Source organism: Cynocephalus volans, chromosome 6, assembly GCF_027409185.1.
Source record: "Cynocephalus volans isolate mCynVol1 chromosome 6, mCynVol1.pri, whole genome shotgun sequence".
Taxonomy (NCBI): Eukaryota; Metazoa; Chordata; class Mammalia; order Dermoptera; family Cynocephalidae; genus Cynocephalus; species Cynocephalus volans.
This window is the reverse complement of record NC_084465.1, coordinates 18,977,619-19,002,064: the sequence shown is the minus strand read 5'-3', so window position 1 is coordinate 19,002,064 and position 24,446 is coordinate 18,977,619. Positions and strand designations below refer to the sequence as shown.

Genomic DNA, 24,446 nt, shown 5'->3' with positions numbered 1-24,446 from the left:
GAAACCCAAACTGTGTGTCTGAGTGGAATCAATGCGCCAAGTTACCTTCTCATACCTCTCTTGCTCGGTCTCTAAGATTTATTTGTTTCTGTGTGTCCCAGGCCTCTTTAGACACAGCAGGTCTAACATCAGACAGTACGCACTGGTATGAAATTACCAGCTATCCACACCCAGTGTCCATGCTCACACCTTACCAGTTGTTCCATATTTTGAATATTCTTCTTGGCCTTACCCATATTTGGCCGTCACACCACTAATGACATTGTCTCAGAGCACGAGAACCATATAGAAATTGTTTATTCCTTTGGTTACAAAGATGAGCTAGCTGCAGAGGAGATGGCAGGCTACCAAGCTAAAAACATTCTAAGACAAAACTGAAGAAAATACACCCAACTCAAAAGAAAGCAAGCAACTCAGAGATTGGGAACTACTCTGGAGTGGGGCCAAAATGTTCATCCTGCGGTTCCAGAAAATAATAATCCCTTGGGCTGAAAGTTCAACAAGCATAAACTAACACTTAGGAGTCCAGGAATGTGTCATCAACCACACAAGCACATTCCTAAAATGGCCCAGCTGGAACATTCAGCTAAAGCTTTGCATGTCTGTACAGTTCACTAAGGTCATTTCTCCGACGCTGTTTTTTGTACATATTCCCATCTCCCCACCCCAACTCCCACCAGATTCCTACTCCAAGTATGAATCAAAACTCAGGGAAAACTCAGTACAAGTGCATTACACAGAAATCAATGCACAGATAACTTCTTTTATTGCTATGTTTGTTGATAGTTCATAATACCATTAGGAATAATGTTGAACTTTAAAATAACTTTTTTCCCCCTCAAATGCCTTAAACAACAGCAAAGTCATTATCAAATAAAGCTTCTCCAAAAAACTCTCCCAGCTGTACAGAAGTAAAAATTTCCATTTTACCAGTGGTGACCCTAAAGCACAGACAGATCAAGTGCTTGAGCCATGTGGAAGGCATGATTAAAGACTGAAACAAGACTCGGATAAACTCCAGCCTCACTCGGAACCCACTGCTCCACTCCCTGCTTGATGTTACCTCTTCATATAGCTATGGAATACAACCTACATTTAAACACCTACTTGCAGATGTTACACCAGATAACACTCCTCAACAAAGCTGTGTTCCTAGACCCACATCTTCATACCCACACAAAGAATCCAAGAATTGCAGCCCAGCCCATTCATTCAGCAGATTATCACAGTTCTCCATACAGTCCACCGCAAATGCCCTTCGCCAGTAGGGTGAGGGCCACATTTGTGTGGCAAGAGACACCCTCCTTCATCTGACCTGTCTACGGCCAGCCCATGGCCTGCCAGTCCATCCTGCACCAGCAGTCTAGTATCAACAAACAACTTGCCTTTTACAGAAAACCTCCATGACTGTGATGTCACCTCTCTTAGACACACCTCCATTCTTTGTCCACCTACATCATCAGTCTTCAACAACCAGTCTAAATGTCACCATCACCATAAAACATTCCCTGACTCTCTGAAAGCATTACCACCCCTTTCTCCATTGTCCTGTGACACTTTTCACTTTGACATCGTGCAGTTCCCATCAAGTATAAATCTATGTTGTTTAGATGTCCATCATCTTCCAGTAGAAGGTGAGTTCCTTGAAGATAGGGACTGTGTTTCATTCATTTTCTATCATCCTTGCATCTAGGCTGGCATTAGTAAGCTCTTTAAAAATTAGACAAAATGAGATAAAGAGAAATAGAAGAAAACACAAAGGGTGCTAAAGACAGGGAATTTCAGAGATTTGCTCAAGATTACCCAAAGGGTCACATGGATTACATGCCAGGTGGCCTCAATCAGCACACTTTGTCAGACCAGGACCCAGAGAGCCACTTAACCATCTACAGCACATCCTTCATCCACCTACTTCCTTCCATTTTCTCTGCACCAGAACATAGTTTCTGGTTCCTCCCACCCACAGCTCTGCCACAGCTCTGGTGGGGACACTTGCAGGTGAAAAAGCCGTGGGAGGGTTGAATCTTCCAGGAGCATAGAAAGCAGCTAAGGAGAGCACTCGGGTGAACAGTTTAATGAAGGAGACTCTGTTCCATGCACGACTGGTCACAAACGCCCAGGGGCAAAGCATGTGCTCCCTTGTCCTGACAGTTGCTACTGTTACCACACTTTCACCACCAGACCCCCGACCTCTGAACCTCCAGCATACCAATCCCAAAGGAAGTGTCTCTGGGGACTGTGTGTCTTCCTGGCTGTCTCTCCAATGTCTGGAAAAGTGCCATGACTGATCATGGCCTCTCCTACTTGCAAGGAAAGACAGCCAGGAAAACCAGCCAAGAGATTAGCTGGCTGGCAGCAGCTCCAGGGGAGAGGTGGTGGAGCCCAGACCAGCCTTCCGGCACGGGTCAATGATGTCCCCCAGCCAGGGATCAGGATTTGCCAAAGGGTGAGGAGTCACCAGTCCTCTGAAAGTGTCATAGCAGTCCGCCCCACCCCTGGGGCTGAGCCTGGAGAGAGCAGCCCCTCCTCAGCTGCTGCCAATTTGCACTTTATTAGCAACAGCCTCTCCCCAGTGACAGTCCGACAGTCCGTTAGAAATCCCAGACTGAGCACCTCGTTGGTGCTAAATGAACTCTGGGTGTCTGGGGAGAATGGCATCTGAGCTGCTAGGAAAATGACAAGTCTCAGGGCTTCCCAGAAGACCAGGAGACACGGGCTGCAGAGAAGAGCGTTGTTTCTGGCAGAAAACAATGGCTGAAGGTTAGGAGGGGCTGAGAGTCAAAGGGACGTTCTAACACTAGTTAATGGCTGCAAGGCAAACGGAGAGCTGAGTGACTGCAACTGTGGCTGAAGGAAGTCACAGGAAGTACCTCTTCTACTTGGATGCTTGAAAAATGACATAAAATTACCCATCCCCCCTTGCCACAGACACAGAGTAGGGAAAGATAAAATGCCTATGAAATTCTTAAAAGTCCTCTAGAAGTAAAATGCACTAAAAACATTATTGTCTGTTGAAAAATTCTAAAGAAATACACGAATATGTTAAATGTTCTATTGTTCTCACTAAGGAAAAACAGAATGAGCGACTTCCAGTTCAGTATGGTGAGGTGGACACATACCTTTATCCCAACTCCCTGCACAGACTCCCACTAAAATTTAAGTCAAGGAAATAAAAGACATAATGTCACAAGAACAAAGAAAACAGGAGTGATGACGGTAAAAGAGATGACAACAAAATTTGCGGAACCTGGAGAGTGAACTGAATGCAGTCAGGGTAGAGAAATCTGGAAACTAAGTGTATTAGGAGGAAAAAGCAAACAAGAAAGGCAGATTCACACCACAGTTCCAGAAAAGCTCAGGAATTGGAGGCACCATGTACCACGGAATGTGAGCACATTCTGTGAGAAGGGGCCCAAATCAGAAAGAATTCTTTATAGAGGAGTTAGACCCCCATTATGAACGATCTGTGGCTTCTCCCACCACACACAGCCATGAGACTGAAGATTTAGTTTCTAAAAAAATCTAAACCAGAAAGGAACTAGAAGACACTACCCACAAACTGGGTTTGAGTGTGAGACTCTCTGCTAAAAGCAGAGAGATCAAATGAAAGTCTATATATTAAATTATAAAATTCAGCCTCAGAGAAAAGATAGTTAGATGCTGTATTTATCTATTTCCATTGCTTATAACAGAATACCTGAAACTGGGTGATTTATAAACAAACAAAATTTATGTCTTACAGTTTTGGAGGCTGGGAAGTCCAAAGTCCAGGGAACGCATCTGGTGAAGGCCTTCTTCTACAGAGACACAGGGTGCCACATGGTGAGAATGGGCTGAGCAAGAAACCTAACCTGCTCACTCAGTCTCCCTGTGAAGGCATCGGAACCACATCCATGACCACCCATTAAACCATCAACCCATTACTCCATGAAAGGATCAATCCACTCACTAGGGCATGGTCCTCACAATCTAATCACCTCTTAAAGACCCCACCCTTCAAATACCATAATTGGATTTCCCACCATCTAAACCCTGTTATAATGGAGATTAAGGTTTCAATACATGAGCTTCAGGGGGACACAACTGACCCATAGCAGATGTAAACCTCTTAAAGGAAAGTGGAAGATTCTTCTCTGAGGAAACTGAACAGAAAATATTGATGTGTAGGGTTGTATCAATAAAACAAACCAGGACCCCAGAGTGAAGCTTAATGATCCAAATCACATACATGCACACCCAGCTTCCATTCAGTCTTTTGGGGCTTCTCTCTTGAATATTATTGGATTATCAGATACTTGAATAGTATCCAACATGAAAAGATACCAACATAAAGAGAAGAAAATTTTTTGAAGAAAACAGAATTAATGTAGGTTAAATAAAACATCCAAAAATTGTAATTAATATCCTCAGTGAAGAAAAGAAAATATTAAAGTCATGAAACAAGAATAGAGCACTATAAAAAGGAACTTCAGAATATAAGAAAGAGCTCTTAGAAATTAAAAGTATGATCACAAGAAATAAAAAATCCAATAAAAGGATAGAAAATAAATGAGGATGTTCATAGGGTCTTCACATTATTCCACAACGGATGGCATACATGTTATTCAGCATGGTGGTGCAATAGCAATCAATATCGTGCATGGGTATACAGCTATTTGATTTACAAAGTGCATACATCTTTCCACTCATTCCCAACCACCATGCTGGGCAATGGGTGTCATCAGCCTCATTTTTTAGATGAGGACAGTGAGGCTTAGTGACAGTGAGACCTATCCGAGAGTTAGCAAGTAACACACGAACAAGCAAACCCCATTTACACACACAAGCACATGCGCCATACACACACACACACACACACACACACAGGTAGGTAGTAGTATTTTCTAACATAGGCAGGCAGTGACACATTAACAGACTTATTCTCTGAGTTTGTTATGCCTTTGTCAGTCTAGGACAGTGAGGGGTAAACATTTTTGAATGAAGGCTATCAGGAAAAAAACTGCGGATCACATTTTTCATTTAAAATAAAACATTAAGTAACAAGGAAAAAAATAAGAAGTTTTGCATTTTAGTTTAGGATTGCTGAATAGCATCATGACACTGCCTGGTAGTCTCTACATTATTAACAACTGGATTTGGTTGAAAAACAGTTAAAGAGAGTTTTCACCTCTTAATTCTGAAATTAGTGTGCAGGTTGTATGCCCACATCTGGCAGGTCATGTGGACCTGTGGATCCGAGATGCTCACCACCAGTCTGGGTGGCCTTGAGCCAAGATTCTTTTTCTTCCTGCACATTAGTATTACTTTGATCTCAAAGTTTCTCTCTCTTCTATCCATTTATGGGAAATAGAGAAAAATGATCATTTTCCAAAATGCAGGCATGAGGCAGCTCTCAGACAATGCAATGCAATGTACATAACGCAGAGAAAAAGCCGGCCATCATCCTAATCCTTCAGGAACAGGCAGGAAAGCCAGCAGACAGAATTGGTCACACTGACTTTCCACCACAACGTTGCACTCCGTTTACAAAAGATTAGGTCTGAAAAGAGTATGCAGTTTGCAGCTGAAAGCAAATCATTCTTAGCTGCAAAATTATCTGTGTTTCTATTAACTGGTCCAGCCAATCTCTGTTCACATAATAGTGGTAGACAGTAACACAGCCCGTTGACAGTGAACACCGTTTAAACTGCTCGTCTACTATTTTCTAATAAATTCAGAGCACATGTTTCTCCCACCTACTAATTTTTTCAGTGATTTCCAGGTATTGGAATATTTAAAAAAAAAAAAAACTATCCACTTGATTTTAAAAAATTCCAGTGATGTGATTTTGGGGGTTTGTGCAAACAGTTTAAAGAGAAAGTTCCCGGCTCAGAGGCAAACTATACTCCCCAATTTTTTGTGTATTTAACTGTTCAGAACTTAGGACAATGTTGTTTTGCTAAAGTATTAATGAATGGCATCAAATCTAAACACCATTTATTACACTACTTTGTGTGAAAATGAGTTTCATGTCCAGACTCTGGGGACATCTCACATTCTCCTTACTCAGTCTTTTCCAAATTCTCATCTGAGACTGGAGATTCTCCCTACCTCCTGTTGTCCCAGAGGCATGAGAAGAGCCTGGCTCTCCGCCACCATGGCCACTGCAGAGAGAACAGGGGTCTCCCTTCTCTCTTCATGACCTGGGGAGGGAGGGAAGCTCTTGTCCACACTGGAGTGTTTGGAAACAGGGCAGGGCGGAGGTGTCACTTCGGCAGCAATGGCTTTTGCATCAATAACCATGGCTTCAGAAGCAGGGGAACTGACAATGGCTACAGGGAGAACAAGGACTTTCCCACACTGGGTAAAAAACATCACCTCTCTGCTCAAAAACCTCCAGTGGCCCTGTATTCAAAAGCCAAATTCTCCTGATGGCATTCAAGGTCCTCTATAATGAGCATTTAACTTCTCTGTCCTGCCTTATCTTCCACTCTGCATCTCTCTGCTCGAAGCAAAATTATTCTACAATTCACATTACGCACAAACACATCACACATTTCTGCCACCATGTCCTTTCTCATACTATTCCTGCTGCCTGGATGTCTTCCACACTCTCCCTCCTCGTACCCCATCTCCTCCTTGGTTGAAATCCTACCAACCCTTCACAGTCAATGCTCCAAGAAAACTTCTCCCAAGCAGAACTAACCTCTCCCGCTTCTGTGTTTCTAAAGCCCAGATCTGATCATGAGCATCACTTTATGCCTGATGTTTTGCCTTTGTTCGAGCTGCTGATGTCTAACAAATACAGAGTAGCTATAACTCCTAGTAAAGGTCCTTTATGAGTGGACTTCTAGGCTAGTGGAAACTGTTAAAGCACTCCACCCCTTCAAAAAAAGTTAAATGATATATTTGGGGGGCTTTTAGAAGAGATTAGAAGCAAATGGACTGTGTTTCAAAATTCTGTTTCTAGTTTGCCATTCAGGGTGTTTTCTCTATTGAATCAGTGATATGAACAAGTCCTTTTATCCCCCTCTCCACCTACCTATCTCTTCTTCCTCCTTCAAAGCACATTTAACCACCACCTGCTCCAATCTCTTCCACTCTTCAGTCTGATGAAGTGCCCTTCCTCCTGGGGTCCCCTACCCTGCTCGCCTGAGCATCCCTCTGTCTCTGTGTTTATCACCCTGTAGTATCACAGGACAATTCCCTGTCTCTCTCCCTCACCAGACCATAATTCTTGGTAACAGAGATTCTTATTTCTCTTTTATTTCTAGCACTTAGCATAGTATTTGGCACATAGTAGCCACTCAGTACACTTTTTATTTATTTCCCCAATAAGTGGTAAACAACTTGAAACAACTGCAAGGTAGAAATCATATATTATTCAACTTTGGATTCCTCAACAAGGACTTGAAATAGTGTTTTGCACATATAACAAATGAGTATTACATAACTATTCGTATAAAATAGGCAAGCTTTTGTCCAGGGGACTTACACTATAAAACATAGGTGAGAAAAACCCAATGTTCTCCCAGTGATGCTTTTTTTAATTTTAAGTACGTTTCCCCAGTTTTCAATATCAAGACTCCAAAGAAAGCACTCAGTACATGGAAAAGCTTCACAGACTACTGAGGTCTGTGAATTTCATTTCTCATCTTCTAAAGCTTTTCTCCTTTTCCATCTTTCATCATCCTCACGAATTATCTCACTCCTTTCAACAGAAGATGCACATTAGTTGGGTTATTTTTAGAACACCCTTGTGTGCAATACTAGCAGTTCAAAGCACCAGAGAGAATCCACGCAAACACACGGATTCTCCTGCGGCTTCTGCTCTGTCCTTGAAGCTCTTTTCATAGCTTCCTAAGGTTTTTCCTCTAAGAACCAGGTTAGCCACATTACAGGTCAAGTTCAGGCATGTACTTCCATGCTTCCCTCATGCATTTACAACAAATACTTATTGAACATGATAGGAACTGATGGTCAGAATAAAACAGGGAATATAATAAGCAATTTCTATGACACAGACACAGCCTGAAGCTACACAGGTCCACACTCCACATTTATACCCTTTATGTGGACCATGCCTTTGCCCAAATTTTTGGAATCTACTGATGGAGAAGCAGTAACACTCCTCCCCCACTTTTCCTTCTACCCCCAAATGCAACCACCACAAGCTAAGTTAACTATTTTAGATAGCAAAATAGCCAGCCCACCCAAAAGCTACAGAACATGTTCTCTTATGCCTAGAGCTCTGTATGTTCGGCAATGTAGGGAAGATGCAGTCCACAAAGAAAAGAGAAGACAAACTCCCTGTACTTCCCCTTACGGAACTCAGTGACCACCAGATGTGACAAGCAGAATGATGGGAAAACCAAGAATGACTTTGCCCCTTACCCCATCTACAATACTCGCTCCTTCCTAGTTGTGCCCCTAAAATGTAATTTCTTAACTAAGGAACTAGACTTCCTAATTCCAGAACTATATTATTCAAGGTTATCATTCAAGGATGGCTGGCTAGAGGTTTCTGTAGTTTTGATAAATTAGTATCTTGACACTAATCCCTCAAAACAGCACTATTCAATAGAACTTTCTTTGATGATAAAAAACATTATATATCTGTGCTGTCCATTATGGTAGCTACTAGCCACACGTGGCTACTGAGCATGTAATGTGTGGTTAGTGTGACTGAGGAACTGTATTTCAAGTTTAATTTATTTAATCAGCTTTGATATGCTCATGTGGCTAGTGCCTACTGTACGGAACAGCACCACTCTAGTACTTGACATAGTAAAATGCTGTCCTCTGTACAAAATAAGTAATCTTGGCCACCGAATACAGGCTTAGCCAAAGTACAGATGGATTTCTTTATCAGCTCTGTGTCAACTCACTGAAAGAAAGTTCATCAAAACCTTTCAGATGATCTTAGACTTCCCCGCCTCCAGAACTGTGAGAAATAAGTTTCTATTGTTTATAAATTACCCAGTCTGGAGCATCCTCTTATAGCTGCGGAAAATGAATTAAGACAAGGCCCATGGCAAGCAATTGAAGAAAACCTCTGGCCAACAGCCAGCTAGGACATAAGGTCCTCAATCCAATAGCCCAAAAGGAACTAAATCCTGCCAACAACCATAAGTGAGCATGGAGTGAATCTTTCTCTGGTTGTGAGCAAGCCTGAAGCAGGAAACCTGTGAAGCCAGTCTTGGATTCCTGACTTACAGAAACTGTGAGATTAAAAAATGTGTGAGATTAAAAAAATTTTTTGGTAATTTGTTAGACAGCAATAGATAACTAATACATCTGGCCACTTTTTATGCTTCCCTAACCAGAGTGTTTCACTCAGGGTTAAACACTGCTATTGTTTGAATGTCTGTCCCCTCCAAAGTTCATGTTGGAACTTAATCCCCAATATGGTATTTGAAACATGGAGCCTTTAAGAGGTGATTGGATTGTGAGAACTAAGCCCTCGTGAATGGATTCATGGGTTATCAGGAAGTAGACTGGTGGCTTTATAAAGAGAGAAAGAAAGCATGTGGAAGTGCTCTTGCTCAGCCCTCATCATGTGACACCCTGTGTTGACAGGGGACTCTGTAGAGAGTCCCCACCTAGAAGAAGAACCTCACCAGAATTGCCCCCTCAGCACTGGACTTCCCAGCCTCCAAAACTGTAAGAAATAACTTATGTTTCTTTATAAATTACCCAGTTTCAGGTATTCTGTTATAAGCAACAGAAAACTGACTAATATGAGCACATAACCCAACTCCGGTCAATAAAAGACCTAAAACAAGAGAATTATTTTAACTCTCCTCCCCCTGCTGCACACACAGGGCATAAGATTGTGAAGCCAGAAGCTCGGTGGTATTGGTGGTCTTATTCAAACCACTTGGAACCTAAGAAGGAAGACAACATGGAAGAGAATAGAACAGAGACATGGAAAGAGACTGGGTCATAATAAACATTTTCTCAGACCTCAGAATCAAGCTGCATCTGAAACTTAAATTTCCCTTTGATTTGTTGAATATACTCCCTTTATACTTTGCAAATGGAAAAAAAATTATATTTTGGAAATATGCCTTTTGCTTAAACCAATTTGAGTTGCAAAATCACGAAACAGAGCATTAAATAGTCATTTCATTTCTTTTTTTAAAAAAAACCTCTCAAACAATTAGCTTAAGCCCAGTGTTAAAAGAGTTGGCCACAAGCATTTCTTCACTAGCATCAGAGTCAAGGGGACGGTGGGGCAGGCATAAGTCTAAAAAATAGAGAGAGTAGTAAATAGTACTTAAGAGAGAGCTTGCCCTTTCTTATTTAGAAAAGAAGAGAGAACAAGAGGAAGGGAAGGACCAATGGATAGACAAAGAGAGGAATGGATCTGGAACATTCTAGAAGTGCTTGGTTTCTGAAATAAATATGAAACATGCCAAGTAAGCATTTACCCAAACTGAAATGACAAATCTTCAGTGAAATGGCTGCAACCTAAGCAAAACTTTTGGAAATGTCATCAGTAATTTGTTGAATTGGCTGTCTGGCAATTTGGCTTTTGGAATGAGTTTTACAGCAACTGGCTTGCACTCATGCTATTTCACATACTCATGACAAGCAATGGCCACAATAAAAGAATCGATCCCCAGAGCCATACCTACACTGTGTAGGTATGTCCTGCACTAGGGCACCCAGAGGAGGACCAGGTAGAGACTGATACCCAGTCTAAGCGCTACCCACCAAATGCTAGATCCTGGCTCTGGACTAACAAAGTTCTGGTGCAAGGAAGGATTTCTATAAATGTATCGGCCCAGGCTTAGGACCTGTTTTTGATTTGAACAAAGGCACCATACATGCTAGTGGTAGTCCTGGTTAGAACACATTTTCAGTTTAGCTTAGAAGGCCATGGATAATGCATTGGTATAACTATCTCCCTGCAGCCAAGCGCTCTCTGGCACTGAGGACATTCACCAGTGGAGGCTGGTGTACCATTTGTCAATGATATTTTATAAGTTAGATTTTTTTTTTTTTAACCGAGACTGGGTAACTTAAGCAAAAAGAAGTTTATTGGGAAGATGTTGGATAGTTCACAATTCAAGAGAAAGGCCGGTTGGTGGTCCATGCTTGGAGTAAAGACAGGAACCAGCACAGCAGAAACTGTCCTACCAGGGCACTGCTAAAGGATATGAGCAAACTGGCAGTCCCTTCGACAGTCCTTTAAGCGTCCAAATCCAGAAGAGTCTGGCTGTCTAAGCTCAAGTCACACACTTGCCCTAAAGCATATGAGGGCGATAAGAGGAAGCCCCTACAACAGCTCCCAAAGATCTCACTGTTCCCATGGTGGAGAGCCAGGCACCTTGATTTACAGTCTCACAAGGCAGCACATAACAGGGAAGAGGTAATACTCAAAAGGAAAAACAGGGTTTTGTATTTATACACATATACTGGGATAGAGCACAGAGCAATGCTTAAGTGCACTGCTAGGGAGTTCTGGGATTGAGATCCTGGCTCCACTGCTTGCTGGCTGTGAGGCCTTGAAGTCTTATTTCATTATCCTCTGCCTCAGTTTCCTCTTCTGTAAAGCTATGGATAGTAAAGGCATCTACCTCATAAAGTTGTCACAAGCATTAACTGAAATCACACATGTAAAGCACTTAGCACAGTTCCTGGCACATAGTAAGGCCTCAATAAATGTTATTGTTATTATTATTAATAATGCTGAGGGTAAATCACTGAGCACCTCCCAGGTATGCTTCTTCTGAAAGACACTTAGGATCTTTCTCCTCTGTGGTTTCATGCCAGGCCAGGGAGTCAATGACTTTAGTCCTCTCCTCCCCAGCTCTTCTTGACTTGATTTCCCCATGTAGATAATGGGTCCCTATAATGCCAGAGCTGCTTCACCAAAGCTGTTTTGAGTAATTGTAAAAAGTGCACAATGAAATATAGGAGAGGCATTAATTGCTGGAGAGATGCTAAAAACACCCATACTAATGAACCCAACCCCACAGTGGGAATAACCGTTCACCATTTGTGAATTCACCCATGTTCATTACTTCTTCCGAACATTACTTTTAGTTCCTGGAAGAGGTACTTTGCCTTCAGTGGGAGGGCAACTTACTGGAAGTTAAAGACCAGATTCCAAGCATCCCAGCTGCTCTGGGAACTAGGCATTTTCTCTTAAATGGCTTGGGGAGGGGGACATAGCGGGAAGGGGGACATAGCAGGGAGGGGGGAGGTGGGCAGTGTTGTACAGCCCACTCTTAGAAAGCAGCAAAGTTTGCTCCCTGAACAACTCCCATGAAGCAGTTCTCCAAAGAAAACATATTTTCCTAGAGACACATAAGTTTCACAATAGTTTGTGCAAGATACAACAGAGATGGCAGAAGTCCCTTAAAAGGCAGGGTCAAGGGCTTACACACAAGGATCCTGCAGCTTCCAGAATTAATGATGGTGCCATCAGAAAAATGTATCCCCTGACAGCTTTGTATTTTGACATCTCCCCCTCCCCTTCACACACATAGCTGTTGGGACATCAAATACATGTCCTCCTCCATTCTTATACCATTTTTCCCAATAAAACTGAACTCCTTGACTTATGCTAGCCCTGCACAGTATTTACTTTCATTTTTAAGAGCTGTCAGTTACCAGCAAAATCTCAATACAATGAAATCTTGGCCACAGTCCAACTCCTTGGCTGCAAAAAAATTTTGTTCTATATCATTTTACTTTTAAAAAAACTTAGAATTCTAAGTGATCCAGAGTATTCCACTGAGATGGTATCAAATATGGCCTCAAAACATACCTGTTTGTCAGTCGCTTTTTCTGGAGACAATTCCAGATCCTTGAAACTGCAGGTAGCCCACGCTTGCTGCCCACTCTTAACAGCACATGGAACACGGAAGTCTGTTTATCAGGTGATCAGCTATATTGAATTTTCTCCATATATTCAACAAAATCTTGAGGTGGCTATTCCCTCCCCTAAAATGACTGAGCTATGGGAGCATATGCTCTATGGAGACCTGAAATGCAGTTGCTATAAAAATGAAGTGCTATTCTTGGAATACCTATGTCATTACTTGAACTGAATTTCCTTTACAATGAAATGGCTGCTGCTTAGCAACTAATGCTTTTTTCTTTTTCCCCAGTAGGAGGAGCATTAACATATACTATCACACTTGTGGTTTTACGTGTTCATGTATACAGAAAGAGTAACGAGGGTGACAGGAAAGTCATCCTCATTGTCAATGCAATATGGGTTTGGTATGCCAGCTGGTGATTGAGTCTGACTTTATGCATTGTGATTAACAAACAATTGAGATTAGTGCAAAGTCAATAAAATTAACGAGAGGGAAATGTTGCTAACTATCTTTCCATAGACCTATGTGTGGAAGCAGTGCTCTAAAGTGAAAAGAATATAGGACTTCAGATCCAAAAACCAGCCTAAGCTGTCAGTGCCCCTTGCTGGCACATGGCCTTGGGGAAGTCACTCCGCTGCCATGACTGTACAGTGTATTGCCTCAAGTGTACAATGACTATGAAAACAATACGGGGTTGCCTAAGACTGTTTTGAAGGTAAAATTAGATCAATTATGTGAAAGGAGTTTACAAACGGTAAGCCCTAAAAGCACCACGCACATTTTTATTAAGTTCCTAAATTTAGTCAATATTAACAGTTTAAGAAATCTCCAGAAATTTGTCTTTTAAAAAAAAATCCTTTAGGTTTTGTTATAAGTAATTCCGCACCGGCTCATAGAAAGCTTCTGTTTTAATCTTTAAATAGCTTCAACGTTTATTTTTGAACTAGAGATTTATTTTCCTAAGAAATTCTGAAGGTTTTCTTCTAATGTGAAAGAATGACTCAGGTTTTTGAAGTGTTCCTTTGGAAGTTTCTAGGTGTCTATAACTGCACACATGAACATACTTATGAATTCTGAAGGATGATGTTATGGAAACACTTATATTGAAAATCCTTGCAGGCTGAAAAGGTCCTGTAGTTAAAGGTGAAAGATCCAACTCTTCTAAAACTATTTTTTTTAAAATCAAATGGTGCTTACTATGCTATTTCAGCCACACAAAGTACACATAAATTGCTATTAATTTCTTCACTAGACCCCAATCCATTGTACCATCACCTGCCTCCCTTCACCAGGCTATAATCCCTGCAACATTTCCTGGCCCCAGAAAACTGGATTTATTTCTCCATCTCATGGAATGGAAAATTGACATAGTTTTAAAAAGAACCACCATGTAGAACCCAACCTTGGCCTTCCTACAACCGACAGGAGCATGTAGCTATTCGCAGAGCTGAGTCTTCTGTTTGGACATGAAAGAAATATCTCAGCCAATCCCCTTTGTTAAGGCCTTTCTTCATGTCCTGTGTGAGGCCTGGCTACACCCACCAAGATAAAACACATGGGTCTCTCCCCCAAGGGATGTTGGTCTAATAAGCCATTAGATTATGAAAATGTGGCTATTTGCACATAGGAAATGGGAAAGAGTGAAAGAAGAACCAGCGTGAAAAGCTGCATTAGGGAAGCAATATACAGTAAGCGGTACACATATGTGGACACGGACCTTAACTCTGCCACTCAACTAGCTGTGTGACTTAAACTCAAAGCCTCAATGTCCTTACCTGTAACATGGAAATAATAATAGTCCCTACTTCATCGAGGGTTTATTGAAATACTATATATAAAATGTTTAGCAGCTCTTGGCACAGAGTAGTCATTTGATAAAATCAGTAACATAATGATTAGTATTCATAAGCAGGGAGGTAAGTTAACACTTGCAGTCAGTATTCAAACCAAGAAAAGCTTTTTCCTTCTCTGAGCTGGACTCTACAAAAAGTTTGGAAGTGCAGAGGTTGCCTTTGCTGCCTCAGGGAATGGTCTGTCAGAGGCCCCTTAGAAGGACAAGAACAGTGATGCCTATTGCTTCGTCATGTAAATGGCAGGGTGGGTGTTACAGACTGAAGGTTTTCATCCCCCAAAATCTGTATGTTGAAATTCTAACCCCCAATGTAATGATATCAGGTGGGGCCTCTGGGAGGTGATTAGGTCATGAGGATGGAGCCCTCGTGTGTGGGATTAGTGGCCTTACGAGAAAAGACAGAGTTTGTTCTGGCCCTCTCTACTCTCTGCCATGTGAGAACACGGAAAGAAAGCAGCCATGTGCAACCCAGAAGAGAGCCCTCACCTGAACCTGACCATGTTTTCAGACTTTCAGCTCCAGAACTGTGAGAGACAAATTTCTGTTGTTTATAAGCCACCCAGTCTATGGTAGTTTGTTACTGCAGCTTGAGAGGATTAAGACAGCCGGGAAGGCCAAGCCGGCCTGTGGGTGTTCACTCTGTCAGGGAAGACCATGGTCTGCAGCCTCCAAGGCTCGAGGTTCTTCTACCTTCTATCTAACTTCAGATGCTGAGGACAGTGCTTCAACTGGAGAGAAACAGAAATAGGCCACAGCTTAGTCTTCCCATTGAGAGGGGGTCAATTTAAAAGGGAGAAACTGTTCTAAATCAGGACCTTTTCCCAAACACCTCTTCAAAGAATGCTTTCTGTCTGAGAGAGATTGCCTCAAACCTTGTCATATACATAAGGACAGTGATGCAATCTCAGTCCTTACAGCCTGAGAAATGTTCCGAAATTTAACTCAAAATGATACATAGAACTCTTTCCAACTGCTTACATATCAGCTTACATAAAGTTCTTTTATCTTTAAACGAATGGCTTTCAAGTTTTTCTTTAACAAAAATTTATTTTTTTCATAGAAGTCTGACATCTTTCTCATATTCTGTACAAAGTAAGACACATTTTAAAAATGTACTTTGGTCATTTCAAGGAGTCTATTTTCTGGCTATTTCCTGAAGATCTATATGATACACAAAAGCAGCCAAACTGCCTTATCTTTGCCTTTTGAAGGAAAAAAAAATGAATTTACCTCTTCAACACTTATTTCACAGTCCTGAGCCACTTTTATTTGTTCAACAAATATTTTGAAATCATCTACAGTTTTAAAAAATAAATTCTGCTGTTTTGGCCTGGTTAAGATAACTGATAGAACATCCCAGAAAGCTGAGCCTTCCATTTCTGAAATAATCCAGGGCAGGTGGCATCTGTGAAGCTTTTTTCTCTGATTTCCAGGACACACTAGCCAGCCACTGTCTGTCTATACAAAGTGGACATCATCTGGATAGGCCAGAAGAGAAATAACTTTTGATCTAGAATCACAGATAACAACTCTATTGCTAGCGCCTCCATCATTATCTACTTTTTTATTCCTGACATGACAAAGCTCTGAGACCCCTCTTACCCAGCCCTCCACATCTGGCTTCCTGCTCTCAGATGACCAGCTGGGAGTTTGGGTCACTGCTATCTGATTCCTCTGCATACTGCTGTCCCTGTCTTCTTTGACCTCTACCTTCTGTCCACTCCAATTTCCAGAGCATTCAGAAGAAACTTTCTCCTCTTCACATCCCCTAGTAAGAATGAATTATGTTTTAATAAGTTGTGAAAGGAAAAGTACATTTTCTGTACCTTAATGAACACCAAAACCTGTACATTAAATTTAAGTGTATATGTGTCTCATTTTCATCTGAATAATTTTATTACCAGCTACTGAAATTTGACTAATGTTCAATATTTTGAAGAACAGTTAACAAATCTGCTCCTTAACTGAACTTAAGTATAAATAATACCACTTTAACAAACACGCATATAGCATTTACTGTGTGACAAGCACCATTGTAAATATCAACTCATTTAAACTTCAAATAATCCTACAGGGTAGGTACCACTATTATTACCATTTTATAGATGGGGAAATCGAGGCACAAAGAGGTTAAGTAACTTGCCCAAGGACACACAGCAGGCAGAGATGGAAATTTGTACCCAGGCAGTAGGGCTCCAGAATCAGGGCTCCGAACCACTGCTCTACTCTGTCTCTCATGTAATTGAATGGTGAGATAACGAGATTTGATGGAAGTTTAAGTATTACTCTTTTAAACTTTGAATGTCTTCTCCTACATCCAACAAAAGCCAGATTATTAATACTATAGCTTAAACCAGAATTGATTCCTACCAGAACATCATTTATGATTCTAAAAACACAAAAGCAAAATTTACATCTGAGCAAAACTCAAGGAGGTAAGATGCAAGAACTATGGAAGTTCCTGTTAGAAAGCTGTTGCATTTAAAAAAAAAAAAAAATGGTGTTTGCCCGATTTCAAAGGCTCAAAAACTCAGGTCTAAAAAGAAAGAACACTAAAATACATCTGCAAAGACCTTCCTTCTCACCTCTCCCAACCACACACAGCCCCTTCCTTCAGTCAATATGCACACACCTGATGAATTAATTTCCTCTAAAATAGCCCACGCCGTGCTCATGCCACCTCTTTGAACACAATGAATGTCAGAGAATTCACGAGCCATTCTTCAAGTGCTTTGTATGTTACGTGATTAAAAAACAGGTGACACTTTTTGAAACATTGTTATTACGTGAGTTAAAAACAAAAGCAAAAGCTTACAGTAGACTAAAGCATTCTTCCTAACACAACTTTTCCACCAAAGTTAATGAGATGAGTTGGAAGGAAAGAGTTAAGTAATACGGAACAGAGGTTGCTGGAGTAACCTCGGGCTGGCTGGACATCGGTCAGGCCAGACTCCAAGAACACTGGTAGCCATCTTTTGGCATTTTTAAGTTGTAATCACAGAAGGAAAAGTCAACAGAAAATTCCCAGAGGAGAAAATCAATGCTGCCCCATGGAAAGGGATGAGACAGACAGAAAGAAAACCAGAGAGCTAATTAGTGCTACTCAGAAGGCAAATTAAGGCCTTTTCTTTGACAAGCTGTAAATAGCTGGTAAAGTAAGAGCTTCTGCCATGGATTCTCCAGCCTCCAACAGCTGGCTAAATGGCTGGTCCAGGTACTCCAACAGGAAGCTGTAAACAGAAACACAGACGTGGGCTGCTGGACAAAGTGTAATTGAGAAAAAGGCAGACGTTTCTTTTAGTAGAAAGGAAAATCTCAGTTGAGATGGACCAGGAATGAATAACAGTAGTAGTTTATTTAAAAATGGCAATTAGGAGGTTTTGGTGATGGGGAGCATTAATCAGCTACAATGTATATCGACAAAATAAAATTAAAAAAAAAAAAAAAAAAAAAAAATGGCAATTAAGTTTATTCATTCAATAAATACATATCTAACACCTACAGAACAAGAAGAACAGGATTGAGAGATTCAAATGATAAGGTACACTTTCTGTCTTCAAAGGACCTTAGTTTAGGGAACAATAATAATTACAAAAGTTAAGACTGTGCAGGGCACTATGCCGAGTCCTTTACATAAAGTAACTCATTTAATCTTCGTAACAAATCTCCAGGTTAGGTATTACTATTACCTCATCTTAGAGATGAGTATACTCAGCCTCGAAGTTGTTATATAACTTGTCAGCTGGAAGATGCTAGGTTCAAACCATAGTCTACTTCCCAAAACAGAAGATTACAATTCAGTCCTACCTAACAAAGCTGTTTGAAAGTGCCACGTGAGGACAGGAAAGGCCAACTACCCATCACAGAAAGTAGACCCTGCTGAGCTCACTCCTAATGAGAAGTTTGCCTGGTGAACAAGCCAGAGATAAGCTATGAGAGCGTTATGTGCAAACAGACATGACTTGGCGTTTTCATTCTTGAATCTTTTCTATTCCATTGGTTTGTGATGCCTTGCAATAGGTTCCAACCAATTCAAATAATTACAAATTATGCCATTTTTATAGTTACTTTGAGAAAATTACATTTTAAAGGAATTTTTTTTAAAAGCCTAACAGCTTAAATTTTGTTTTGCTCCTGACCTTTCTTCCTCAATTATCCACTGTAAGAAAAGCTCACATGCCACCACTCACTTGCAGTAACTACTGTCCTAAAACTACAATTATAGGGTCTCAGAGAAATCATTAGTCTCCATAGGATCAGTGTTACCAATGCAAACCCATGTAAGAAAGCAAATGTCACAGCCCAACATGTACGTGGTAGTCCTTCCAGATGCTTCCAGTCTTACAGGATGCCTTGAGGTTGCGTAGAGAACACATATGTCAGATCCCAACACAGAGGGTGCAGCCTGCCTGGGCTCTCACTGGGAGTCCTCATTTTCTCAGAAAAGAAAGTGCAATATTGGAAAGAGCGAGCTCTAGTCTGATTTAATTTGGCCCCATGAGGGAATGCTGCCATTACCACAGCAGAACTGAACACTAGCAGAGCTCTCTACAACTCCTCCACCCCCTGATTCCACAGGACCCAATGCTGTCACCATCACATGTAAAAATCAAGCCTCTGAAATATCAGTTACAACACAATAAGTTCTCTGGACACTGAAGTTACACTAAAATTACACTGGTTACATTGAAATCTTGCCTGGTGCGTATCCTAACAGGAAATCTTGCCTTTTTTGTGTCCTAACTGAGGAAGTCAACACATAGGACCTAAGTAATTATTGAGGAAGGAAGCATTAAGTAGGAACCAAGGTTTTTATCTGATCCTCTAGTCTATAAATATCTAACAAATGTATAGAGCACAGATAAAAATATAAAATAAAATTGATTTACAAAGGAGGAGGATGCAGACTGATATTCAAGAGAAGAAAATGCCCCTATGCACCGTTGATTCCAATGCAAGAAAGAACAACGTCCATGTTATCCTATTTGGCTTCCAACTCCTCAATCATCTTTCTTATAGTAACATAACCTTGCTTTGCAGGACAAAACACAAAATGGAAATACTATAAAGAATCAACCTGTAAAGAATAATAGATCCTTTTTTACCTGGTTGCTGAATATAAGAAGTTTAATACTCCTTGCTATGATTTCTATCTCCTACACAGCTAGGGAGGGTTTTGACCACCCTTTAAGAAAGATCTCGTATTACCGTCCTGGCTTATAAGTGGAGAAACTGAAGCACAGAGGTGAACATCTCATAGGTAATGGTGACATCTCAGGCCTCCTTACAAGCAAAATCCTACTTCATCACTCATTCTGCACCCCCCAAGGAGATACAGATGGGCCAGCTCTTCACCGGACCTAGGTTCACCTACACAACACCTGTGTAAATTTTTTAAAAGGCGTATAAACCTCTAACATGGATATCTTCATAATGATGGCAGGTGTCATGTAGGTGGTTTTGTTCTCAGAAGCAAAACCAATATATTTGCTGACAATCATGACTTTATATTCATTTTTATTTCTGAAACAGTACAGGAGTTCTTTAAAACTGTATAGCCAAAGGCCACAGTCTCCTTCTCCTCCCCTGTGTGCTTCTGAAATTTTTTTTTTCATTTTACTGACTTAAATGGGAATTCTCACAGCAGTTAAAAAAAAAAAAAAAGTTTCTACACATTACATAGTCATTTACACATATGTATCTGTTGCAGCACCATAATTTGCAAAGAAAAAGGAAGTAGTAATTTTAAGAGAAAAGTACCAGCTCACTTGCACTGCCTTTTAAACCTTCAGCTTTACAGTCTGCAGAGACTATTTGCTCTAGGGGTGCAGATTCTGAAATAAAGGAAAAATTCTCATGGGAAAAATGGTTCCCAAAAAAGCCAACAAAGAAAAGATAATGAGGGGAAATCTAAGGGTATATAAAGGAGTTTATTTTACTTAACAAAGTAAAAGTCAAGCAAAATGAATAATCTGCCTCCAGAAACGGTTATTTAAAGGCTTTTTGTAAAGGGCTCTGGTTCCTAAAAAGACAGGAGTCACTGCATATGCCCACCCACTCCTCATTTATTTTTAAACCCTAGCTTATATGTTCCTTAGCAACAGAGGGAGCAGATGAGACCCCCCTACACACACGTACACCCTCTCTCCCAAAGCCCCCTTCTTCCCTGTCAAGTTTCATTCCACAAATATCCATGTTCTTCAAAAGATCTTTTTTACCGACATGCATGCAAATCTCCACTTTGCCACCTCAGATGACCCTCTCCCTTTACACAAGCAATCATACTTCGTATGCTAACTGAACTCTTTTGCTTAGACCCCATTCTGTGACACCCTCCTGATTCCTCTCCATTAACTCCCACCAGTCCCCACCCTCAGGTTCCCCCCAAAAGTGAGGTGGTGTGGTCCTCTGAGGAGCCAACACCCAACTCTAGCCAAGACTGCTCTTTCCTTACAGATCTTTCATTAACCCCCCAGCAATACAGGCCCAGCTGCAGCTGAGTTCCAACACAAATGGCCACCATGGTGAGTGGTAGGCCATTCACAATGACTCTAAAAAAACTTAACGATCGTGATCAAGATGGAAACACTCTCCAGGTTACCCAGGACAAGCACATGCCTGATGAAGTCACCTACCTTTTCTCTGTCTTTCCTCTAACACTGGGACTGCCTGGCCTTGTTTGGCTGAACAGGGTTTATGAGTTCAAAGCTCAATTAAACTTTAGGGGAAAAAAAATATAGGGTGGCAATCTTCAGATATTAGTGTGGAATCTGTTAAAAATTCCCACCCACAGACAGTTTGTTTCTGTAAGTCTGGGGTGGCAGGCATTTTTAACCAGTTACCTGAGGTATCAATGAAGACCACATTGATACAGGTGGTTCACTGAATTGGAGACCATAAAGTTTTATTGAAAAGAAAATGATGTTTAAAAAGCAGTATCCACCTCTGTGGATTATAAGGCAGACCCAATATTATTATTCCTCTATAGGAAAATGCTGCAACTGTGTCTGTCTATGTGTGTGTGTACACACTTACACATACATGTGCGAGCATGCAGCCCAGAAAAGCAGAGCTCCACACAGTATACATTTCCAAGAGAGAGGCTCAGAGAACGACCCCTGCCAAGAGGCAAGCCAAAACGTTTTCCCTTGCAAATTGGAGCTTTGTAGCCCTACACAATGAGGAGTTGGATGAACACCCATGACACAGGAGCACTTCTCAGCCCAGGAGCCCAGACCCATGATGTGCTCCGCCTATCACCAACCCCACTCCCAATTCCCAGCTCCTAAATTAGGCTGAGTGTAGTCTCTGTACCTCTAAGGGCCACACGGGCGATTGTAACTAGGAAGCAGAACTGCCTGTGTCCTAGCCTACCTCCCTGGAGCCACCTCACTCTCCACACCTGTCTATTTTTAGAAACCAAAAGTATAAAAAGAACGATCCATTTGGACCTGATCTGTGTGAGTAACTAAGAGAACAACTCGGGTGGGGAACTCCCTCAGCGCACAGTGAACAAAACGCATGCAAGTGACAACAACCTCTCCAGGAGGACTGTTTAGGTGTCATCAGAAGCCTTAGACAGTGCACATGCCCTAGTGACTGGGACCTCTAGTCCAGGCAATGCCTGTGGGGATCCCGATGATTCATACACCTGCCCCCATAAATAAAAAACAACCTCACAAACCCACACACCTCTGTCATCTGCTTTTGCTTACATAACAGCACATGGTGTGAAAGGCTTAATCCTTTAGATGGTTTTCTGGAAGGGACTGCTAACTCAAAAGAAGTAGAACTACGAGAATGCTTTTACTGACCCCTTTTCAAGAAACATTCTTTGTAAATCGATGCTTGCTTATCACCTGGACTTTTAAAATCAAAAAGCAGTGAGGGTAGTCTCAGCAACTTTCCAAACCTGTCAATATCTTTATTCTTGCCTACTGAATCCTCATTTCTCATTTTTAGATCCTGAACGACACGATTTGGGATTATCTTTTACCCTAATCTGGTGGCCATTTATCCCACACTGTCCTTGTCTCACAATTACATCCATTCTTTGATGCAAGTATGGTCCCATTTTCACCCCTAGCTTGTCCGCGGGCTCCTCACGTCGTCCTTGTGGGCACACCCAGGAGACAGGGAGAGAGCACGTGTACTTTTAACCCCCACGACAGACCGGTGGCGCTTGTACAGACACAGACAGACCCACATCCAGCTCTTCCCTAATGGGGGATTTCAGTGCAGGTCCAACTTCCATCAGCATTTCTCCCCAGGACAGTGCTGTTCTCTTCTGCCTCTTGGACTGAGCTCAGCTATCAAGTTAGTGCCAAAGGCTCACCCAGTGAAATCTGGAAGGTAGGGGGAGTGGCTGGAGATGACACCGGCTCAGGGCTAACTTTGACCACTTCTCTCGAGAAAGCGGGACCCCTCTGTGTCCGCACTCCCCCGCCCCACCGCCAACACGCACGCCCGCCCTCGGTTCTGTGGTGCCGGCCTCGGGGACCCAGCGTCCCCCGTGTCCCAGGAGGAAGCCGGGCGAGGTAGGTCCCGTCCAGCCCAGACTGAGGAGAGGAGAGGAGAGCACACGTCCCCAAAAGGAGGGAGGGCGGGAGGGACGGGGAGAGGGGAGCGCAGAAGAAAGGGAAACAGGAGAGAGGGCGGGACAGCGGTGTCCCCAAGTCCGGGGAAGCGCCGCGCAGGGAGGCGGGCGCGCGGGTCTCCGGGGCTGCGCGGGCTCCGCGCCTACCTGTAAGACACCTGCTTCCGGAAAGTTAAGTTCCTCAGCTTCTCCTCCAGCGCCTCGTCCTTCTCCTTCGGGCCGGCGGCCGCGGGCTCTTCCAGGGCAGCGGCCCCCACCGCCGCCGCCGCCGCCGCCGCCGCCCCTGCGCCCCGCGGGTCCGCGCCGCCCTCGGCGCCCAGGCAGCAGCTCCCGGCGCCGCCGCCCGCTGCCCCCTTCTCGTCTCCCGCCGAGGAGCTGGGGTTCATGGCGACCGCTCCGGCGGCCGCGGGGGGAGCCGAGGCGGCGGCGCTGCAGAGGCCGGCCGGGCCGACGGCGCTGGCGGCGGGAGCGCGGGCAGCACCGCGCGCCGCTGGCACGGGCAGCAAATGGCAGCCCCTTCCCGCAGCATCCATCCGCCGCCGCACCGCACCGGGGCATTGTGGGAAACTCCGCGCTCCACTCCCCCGCCCCGGCCAATCAGCGGCCACCGCCCGCCGCCCGCCCCCGCCCCCCCGGCCTTTCCCTAAATCGGGAGCAGAAGCCCCGGGGCGCAACCCGAACTCCACCCGGAGCCGCTGGGGCCGGGGCGCTGGAGCAGGACGCCGGCGTCAGGACGGGCGAGCGCCCGGGGAAACTCGGGGCAAGCTCACGCACGAGGAAACCGGGAGCGGCGCCCGCGAGGTCTCTACTTTGGCAGCCGCCCCGGGAGCGGGGACGCCCACCTGGGTCCCCCTGGCCTGAGGCCTGACGCCCGGGGCAACATGGTCTCCACCCCGGCTCTCGGGCGCGCACAGCCGGGCCGGGCAGAAGCCACCCGGCGCGGGAAACCTTTGTGGGGAGCTAGCAGGAGGGTCCTCGGTGGGAACCGGGGAGCCCATGCGTGCGCAGTGTCGGTGCCGGGGCGGGGTGCCAGGTCTGGGCGCCCATCTCCTCTCGTCATCCCTGAACGCCCCCGCCCAGCCCCTCGCCCGGCCCCTCGCCCGGCGCCTTCCTCACGCGCGGCAGGCGCTCGCTAAACAGCTGTCGATTCGATTGACTCGGATCACGGGGCCCCCGGGGAGGC

General features: G+C 43.3%; 1 protein-coding gene across 2 annotated transcripts in view; it reads right to left on the bottom strand.

Annotated features, from left to right (window-relative positions):
- Positions 1-23,796, bottom strand: part of DGKI (diacylglycerol kinase iota) — a 436,008-nt gene extending 412,212 nt beyond the window's left edge. For both annotated transcript variants that reach the window (XM_063099453.1, XM_063099454.1), the window contains exon 1: positions 23,411-23,796. In XM_063099453.1, coding sequence (XP_062955523.1) covers positions 23,411-23,796 — 386 coding nt within the window. The remainder of the gene's footprint in view (positions 1-23,410) is intronic.
- Between the last annotated feature and the right edge of the window lie 650 nt (positions 23,797-24,446).